The 8,644-nt window shown below is 38.7% G+C and overlaps 1 protein-coding gene across 3 annotated transcripts in view; it reads left to right on the top strand.

Moving 5' to 3' along the window:
• The first annotated feature begins 3,032 nt into the window (after positions 1-3,032).
• Positions 3,033-8,644, top strand: part of gpc6a (glypican 6a) — a 225,220-nt gene continuing 219,608 nt past the window's right edge. For 2 of the 3 annotated variants that reach the window (XM_047363178.1, XM_047363177.1), the window contains exons 1-2: positions 3,034-3,371; positions 3,505-3,674. In XM_047363178.1, the coding sequence (XP_047219134.1) occupies positions 3,346-3,371; positions 3,505-3,674 (196 nt within the window). In that variant the 5' untranslated portion in view covers positions 3,034-3,345. Of the gene's footprint in view, positions 3,675-3,743; positions 3,790-8,644 lie in introns of all 3 variants that reach the window. The other variant, XM_047363179.1, reaches the window with a different exon arrangement.

The following is an 8,644-nucleotide window of genomic DNA, read 5'->3' as shown; positions in this document are numbered from 1 at the left end:
TGCCCTCTGCTGTTTCTCTGTGATACTGAGGAAATTCTAAATGGAACAGATTCTTTAAAAGTTATTACAGGATTCCTTGATAAAGATCTACTATAATGAAATGTTCTTTTAGGGGCTGAGTGTTCAGATAAACTAAATTCAAATGTTTTTTAAAAGGGTCAGACAAGACAGGGTTATGAGGAAATACTGTTATTTGTTCAGACTCAATCCATATGTCAGCAAAAAGTTCAAAGTATGAAGTCAGGAGTGAGTAGGTCTGCTGATGTTTTGAGCAAAGCCAATGGAATCTAAGATAGTATTAAAGGCTACATTTTCAGTGTCAGCATGAATGGTAAAATCCCCCACTCTTGTGACCTTAGTATTTAACACTAAATCATATTAGAAATCTAACAATTGATCTAACAACTGAGAGTAAGTGTCTGGTAGATGATATAAAAAAAAAAAACAAAGGGGGTTTTGTGCTTTGCAATTTGGATGAGGAAAACTAAGGGTTCAATATTAAAAAGAATTGCAGCCATTAATTAGCCTAGGATTAATCAACAAATCTGACTAAAAGGAGTTGCTACTCCTCTCCCTTGCCCAGTATTTTGAGGAATCTGAAACTTTGACTGATTAGGAGTTGACTCATTTATACTAACATAATCCTCCTGCTGCAGCCAGGTTTCTGTGAGAAAAAATAAATCAGATTACTGCAAATCCAGTCATCAACTAACAAAGTCTTTGAAGAGAGAGGTTAGGTTCAATAAACCATATTTATTGAACCTAACCTCTCTGGACCATAACTTTTTTTATTTTTCAGTTCAGTTGAAATTGTATTTATCCTTATGCGATTTTTATGATTTGCTCCATCAGTTTTTAATCCGTTTGATTTTGGCCCTGGGCAAGACTCATGGGGATAAGCGGTGGGTAACAGTACAGAAGCTGCAGAGAAGTGTGTTAAAGGGGACATATGCTTTTAAATCCCTCTTTTTCACACTTAAATCGTTCAATTGTCTTCTATATAACGTGGAACTGCAATGCTTTGGTCTGAATTCCTTGTTATTGTAGCTCCACAGGCCCCTCTTTTACTTGTGTTAGGGTACATCTGAGAGCAAATTGTTTTGACGCGGTGTCTAAAAAGGCTATTGAGGCCCTTCACACCCCGCCCCTTCCAGATCAAAGAGCATTCCATTCCTCCCCATATTTTATGGTTTGATTACAGAGATACTATAACCATCGCAAAAACAAAACAAAAACGCCAAAAATAATGCAAAACAGTTTATGTAATACTATTCAAAACATGAAGTATGGTTATGTCTTCAAAGGAGCTAAAAGGGAGCAGACAGCACTAACATAAGCAGAACGCATGATGCTACTACCATCAAAACAATGGTCAGGAAGTCATATCAACACACAATAAATTCATGCCTAAAATAAATACACCATAAATTAATTTATTGTGTGTTGATATGACGTCCTAGCCATTGTTTTGATAGCAGTAGCATCGTGCCTTCCGCTAATGTTAGTGTTGTGTGCTCGTTGACAGCAAGTTGCAGGTGATGAACTGTTTCATCACAATACTAAAAATAAAATCAAACCAGGCACTTTGAAGAGGTTCTGATGCTGGGGGACGGTTTAATGAAATGTGTGGGTTAATACACCCTACAACTGAACATTTGGATCTACTTGCAGCGTCTGCATACTTGAGCCTGCCCTACAAAATTGCGGCAAGACATAAAAATGGCGGATACGCAAATTGGTCAGCCGGAAGTCCAAGACCCTGTTTAGCTGTTTCGCAAAACAGAATATAAGAATATCTGTGCAGGGTAGCCACGATGAAGCTAATTATAAGCTCGGGATCCCTTACAATGCCAAGAGATTGAAAACATTATTATTTACTGCAGCTTTCAAGTCTCATTAATTAACTGTTTGTCCAATCACTGATGAGTGATTAAACGGTGAGATTTAAGATTAAATTAGCATTTTAATATTTGTTTCTTTTTATGAAATGCTTTTAGGCTCTCATTTTAAGCAAAGCTTAATGGGTTTTGGTATTGTATTGTCTTTACTTCTGTTTCCTCTAAAGGACTTTGAATTGCCTTATGAATAAACTTGCCTTTCCTTCTGTACTCTTGGCCACTGCAGTCCCCCCACATAACCAACACCATTCTGCTAAAAACAAGATATTTCACTTATGTAAGTTATCAGAAACATTAAAAACTAAAACATATATATATTTTTGATGCTTGACAAAAATAATTTTACAGATGACCTAACAATATCCACTTTTCATATTTTTCTCAATGTAAGGTGGCCCTTTTTTACATCAAAACATGAATACGGCTCTGTTTAGTGTTTTCACATATAGAAGAAAGATTTTATCAATCTCAGATTATATTTAAATAATTTCTGTTCTGTGTAGAACAATCCAGTTTAGGTTCGAGAGGTCCAAGTACTTTGGAGTATACACTAAAGATCACCAAATGTGGCATACAGTTATGACATGAGGGTCGAGATGTGTGGTGTAGAGGTAGAGCACACGTCGAATATACAGAGCCTATGAGACCTTGACATTCGATTCCTGACCTGGGAACCTTTGCTGGCACTTTTGATTGAAAGCCATAATGTCTTAAATTACTTACATGGTGCACAAGAGTGAGAGGCAACATTCTCCGCTGCCTGGAAATGCAAACATGAATTTGAAACTTTTTCAAGCACTAATGGTGTTCAGGGCCACGCTGCTCTGGGTGGAGAGCCATATTGCTCCTGTCCCGTTTTCCAAGACAGCTTCAGTTTTCCATATACCCAAGCCACATTCTGTCTGCACTGACGGGTTCGTAAGAAGAGAGTTAAAGTCCCCAGAAAATAATCAAACTGTATGTGTGGGGTGGCTGTGTATGTTCGTGTGTGCGCACAAATTAAATTACTCCCATCAATAAGTTTCGTTACATGACACGGAGCGGTAAGCAGGGGTTATGCGAATCACTGGACTTGCTAACATCAAAACTCGTGTGTCTGCTCAACGTGTCCTTCCACCCACAGCAATCCCAACATGTTTTTCACCTTTAAGGTGCAGCAATGTGCGTGACCAGGGATGCATAAACGGAGAGGACGGTGCTCGCCACTGGACGCGAGCTGTTGAAGTCGAGCCACTCCACTCCGCGTTTTGCCCTGCCCTTGTGCGCTCTGCTCGCCGTGCAGCGCGCGTCTCCGATGCATTTTGCCTCCCTCTCGCTGTCATAAAGACAGGACAGCTGTGCGAGAGAGAAGTTGTTGGCACTCAGAGCACCAGCAGGTTGCATCTTTACCAGGATCCTCTCGCCTTCACGGAGTAGTCTAGACTTCTTTTCTCTTTTCGAAGGGAAGATGAGGCGGACGCATCAGTATCTAAAGTGAGGAGCTTTTTTTTCAAATCAACATCTGATATCGTGCTCATTTCTAAAAATCCTCAAATAAAACCTTTGGATTTCTTTGATTCCAACGGAGCTCACATTTCTTGCCGAAACATTTTTTTTTTCTCCTAAGGATTTCACTGATGTGTGCGATGTGGAAACTGCAGGTCGCCTTATGTACTCTGTCGGTGCTGTCCCTGTCATCTGCTGGAGAAAGCAAAGCGCGGAGCTGTAGCGAGGTTAGACAAGCTTATAGCGCTAAAGGATTCAGCCTCCTCCATGTACCTCATCAGGAAATATCAGGTAGGCGACACTGACACATCAACGGTGCGTTTGGCCCACAACAACCACGTGTCATGTCTCCCCTCTCAGATTCAACAATTTGATGAAGAGCTGTGTGTCTTCCTCACACCTCCGTGTATGTAAACTATTATCTTTCTTTATAAGATTCAAACAAATAAGGATGAGTTTATTGTTTGAGCGTTTGCGTTTAAATGAAGCGAAAGATGCTGCAAAGTGTTACAGATCCAGAGCAATCCCTGCCCTTATAGATGAGCTATAGAGCTTCTTATAGTTGAGGATTTCCTTGCTATTTAAAAAACCATTAACCGCACAGTTTTCTGACCAGTCAGTGATAAATCACGGCAGGCTGAATTCCATTGATTCTCTGTCAAGCTGGCGTTTAAAAATGGATTTAGCATCTAGGAAAGACCTGAGGTGATTAGAAGATTTAGAAATGTTTCTTCTTAACTGAAAAATAAATCGTACAGACAAATCAGCTAAAACCGCAAGGATTTGCGTTATTTTTTTAGATGTAAGAAGCCCAGATTACATCAGAAATAGCCGAGAAACAAACAAACAAAACAAACAAAAAAAATAACCAAAAGGCAATTAAGCCTGCACACATTTAAACTTTGCTATTAGGTGATTCCATTTATATAAAGCGATGCATTATCTTCACATCCGTACTCATCTATTGCAGTTACCCAGATTTCGTGTTGTTTTTTTGTTTTTTGGTAAACACCGGTGAAAAACGTAAAAAAACAGATTTGTTTTTCGGGAAGTGGCAGCATACCTGTTGCTCACATTCAACAGAACATCACAGAGGTTCTTGTATTGGATTTGGCTTAAAAGCAAATAATATTTACCAGCAGGGGGCTGTATGCCCTCAACGTGAAGGACTTTTTGTTTTTTGCTTTTGTTGAGTTCCTTTTCATTTGGTTACTCCTCAAGGCTCTACGGATCAGTTTTTAATTCATGCTCCATGGTGCGGCAGAGATATAGAGGGGATTTTATTATCTCTTGCGTGTCGGTAATCACATTTATGGTCAAAGCAAGAAAAGATATTGGCCAGTAAAGATACGCACGCATCGTGAGAGGAAATTGAAGGGGAGAAGAGACCTGAATCTAATCCTTTTCTATTGCCGCTCACAGTAAAAAAGAGACACAGAGCTGGTAATTGCCAGCGCCGCCTTATTCGATCTCAAAGTGGTTGGACTGTGATGAGAATCTGGTTTCTTTGCTACTCTGGCTGTATTAATGATAAGGAAACTAAATGAACAACAGAAAATAGTAAATGTTTGCAAATACTTCCAGCAGTAAGGTAGGAACCACTCCAGGAGTAATTTCTATCTCATCAGCAGCAGGATACCCAAATAAAATGATAAGTGATGAGGATATTTAATGTGTAGACTGTTGCATGATGCAATAGTAAAGTAACTAAAGGGGGAAAAACATTTGTTTTTCTGGTAGGCTACATGTTTTACTGTCTTGACGTATTCTTTTTATGATTTGTGTTTGACATTATAATGTCTTGATAAAGACCTAAATAATGGCTTTCGCTCAACTCCCCATTGCAAAGTGATTGCAGCCTGATTTCCACAGATGTCGGGAATATTATAAAGCATTACTTTGCATGCCATTTTACACAACTGTAATTTTGTTGCCAAGCATTTTCTCCCTGGCGAATATCTGGTATGTATTTGAAAATTTAATTCAGTCGTCTTTGATTTCCTTGATGCATTCTGATGCCAAGGTGGACTTTTGTGCAGCTGTTATTGTTTAGTTTGACAGCCCTTAAAAAGTTAAATTCATCTGATGTGTCCAGGATTTGACCTCACGATGTTTTGCAGGCGATTCCCATACAGAACCTGGTCATATATCTCAGAAAGAATTTCAGAGCATGCCAGACATTTCTCATTTCTTGTAAGTGATTGTGAAGTTTCAATAACTGATTATGAAAAGCTTTGAGTATTATTTAATCTTGCCTGACATTCATCATCTGCTTGGAATTTCAGCATATTAGGTCTGTTGGCTAAATTCAGGCTCAAGATGTATGCAAAGGTTGTGACCAAATTGTTTTCATGTTTTCTTTGAAAGACTTTGTCAATTTACAATCTTAAATAGCCTTTGCACAAATACAAGTAAGATGTGGACTTAAGCAAAAAGCTTTCAATTATTTCTAATTAGATAGGCTAATACAGACGTGCAATGATTTAGCCCTCTTCCCTTCATCCTTTGCTGTGTCATGCCACTGCTGTTCCTAAAACTTACAGGTTTTATGCTTCTGGAAATGTGGTTTTTAGCTTATCTTGGTATAGGCTAATCATTTTACCAGCCTAGCTTCATTGTTAGGCAACAAACGCAAATAACCTTGAGTTTGTTTTAAACATGAAAGAGGAAACTTTTAATGCAATATTAACGAGAAAAATTTTGCAAATAAGTTCACTTATCTTCTATTCATTAAATTCTTAACATGCACTCTGTCATTTTCACAGCTGCTGTCAAAACAGTGTGAATGGCTCTCTCTGGAGGGAGTTACCCAAAAATGTAAAACACTATGAAAGGGTCAGAGCAGAAAACTTCACGTCAGTCAGCCCACTGCTGAGTACAGCAACTTACCGTCGTATACTGCTGATTAGTGATAGAGATAATAGTTAATTTAATAGGCTTTGTCTGAGTTTGACAGAGGTCAGGTGCTTTACTGATGATGCAAGTGATGGACCAACTGCTACCCCTATTTTTAAAAGCGGAGGAAAAAACTTCTGTTTTTGTCTCCCCAACTGTTTTTGAGATTTTGATCATTTTCTTCTTTTAACCTAACAAACTAAAAATCAAATATTTGGAAAAGATGCTAAATTCTAGTCCCACCATCTTCTGCCAATAAGCGGTTCAGTCCAATTTATTCCATGCAGCACAGTCTGATTCCTAAATAATACAATATACAGCCAAGGAACGGAAACCTAAAGAAACTGACTTCGAAAAAGCTTCGAACAAGTTTTATAACAGTGATGCATAACTCTTATTGATCAAAAATCGATTAAGAATTTACCATTGAAAAAAAAAAAAAACTCACTATAGAACCAAGGACTGAGAAATTATATATCTTACCCATCTTTGCTTCTCCATTTTCTAACACCTTCAGGCACTCATGGTGGTGTCTATTTTAGCTGAGGTCATAGTAAGTTTTTTAGCTTTTTTACTGACTACAGATAGTGGCAGCCCAGTAATCTAAGTTTTAGTTCTCTGTCTGCAAAAGCGCTCCGAAAAAAAGTCTGATAGGTAATTCCAAAAACAGTGATAAAGCTGTGCTGCTGAAATATAGCGCTGTATGTTGGAAAATTCTGTAAAAACCAAAACATTTATAAAACTCACAGTTAAACAACTTTATTAAATTCCACCAGGTTCATGACTTTCCGTGCTGCTGATGTACCCCCAGCAGGATGGTGTGTCACCTGCGTAGATCACCCTCTGCCACCCTCCGTTCCTGTGTGAGGGACTTTAGTTTCATTGTCACGCACACAATACAGTGTGATTGCCAGCTCTTTGTTCAGAAACATAGCTGCTTCTGAATGCTTCATTCAGGCTTCTGCCACAGTGCTCTTTCTCCGAGGCTTTGCTGTTAATATCAACATCTACTTACACACAGAACAGCTGGGAGACTCATGGGTGGATTCGGCTCTTTTCCACAGCCTTCAAATAAAATGTCTTGATGTGCTGCAGCTACTAATAGTGTGTTGTCTGAGCTTTATATTTCCCTCCTCAAGAATAACAACTACCGTTGGGGTTTATTCCAGAGCAGCCTTATTTGATTTCTCTTATCAGAACAGTTATTAGTTGCCAAAAAATACAGCTTTTTTTTCTCATGTGAATCACTAATGCTTCGACTTTGTGTGTGTTTTCCTCAATGACCTGCATGTGCTGGTTTGCAGGTTGTCCTCCATACTGATGTGAAAAACCTTTTCAAGTCCCTGCATGAAGCACAATGTAAACAATCAAATTGTTAGATTCCTAAATAATTGTAGTCTTTAAAGTAAATAATTTTACAACACTTAGCTTTATAACAATAAAACAAGATTTTGGTTTGCACTTTTATAGATTGTACAGACCCTCGTGTCAAAACAATAGTAACTGCAAATAGCCTAGGAACATGGGAATCATAGTTAATCTGGTGTCATCACATTTCTGTGTTCCATAATAAAACCATGTAATTATCATTCTTTATGTTCTGGTAATTTATTACTGCTTTATATCAGGGCAAGTTTGCAAACCAAATTTAGCAACAGATTCCAGATGTAACCATTAAATAATAGTGTGACATTAGAGCTTTAGTGAGTCTGAATACTATTGTGAAAGACCTCGCCCTGCAAATGTCCATATAACATTTCCAACAGGCGTTTTTCTTTTTCTTCAAAGCCCATTAAGCTTTGCTCTTGGCTTTGCCAAATTGGAAGCAAGTCTCTCGGCAGCCTGTATACATCTTCAGAGAGAACAGTTAATAAGATGTGAGGGAGATTAGGCTTTGTGCGAATGTGAATGTGCGTCTGTGTGTACATGTCCCTGTGGTTGTTTAGCCTCACTTTGCAAGTCCTCCCTTTTTTGCTTTGCAACACTGTTGTGATAGAAAATGACAAAAGTACTTTGTTTTTTCATTGTGAGAGACAGATTGTGTGCATGGTGCATTCAAATGAGTTTTAATGGGAATCCTCCTGTGGTTCTCTTCGGATTTCAGTCAAAGAGAATGTCTGACAGTTGTCCTGGTCTGTAGAATTTGTTTACCCTCTGCAGGCATTCATGCCTGAAATGCACGGTCTCCAGGCATCGAAGAACCCTCCTCGGCACCATGTATGGTGGTTTTTAAGTAGTGTGAAAAGCCCCCGGATAGCGAAGGAGACTGGTGCAGCAATTTTTCCAGTTTTCAATCAACTACTGGCCTAAATCAGTAATAGAGGGGGGATTAAGAATCTCTACTCTGTCAAGCGTTGAGAGGAACT

Source organism: Girardinichthys multiradiatus, chromosome 4 (genome assembly GCF_021462225.1).
Source record: "Girardinichthys multiradiatus isolate DD_20200921_A chromosome 4, DD_fGirMul_XY1, whole genome shotgun sequence".
Classification (NCBI taxonomy): domain Eukaryota; kingdom Metazoa; phylum Chordata; class Actinopteri; order Cyprinodontiformes; family Goodeidae; genus Girardinichthys; species Girardinichthys multiradiatus.
The sequence above is the reverse complement of the archived record's forward strand: the minus strand, read 5'-3'. Positions and strand labels throughout refer to the sequence as shown.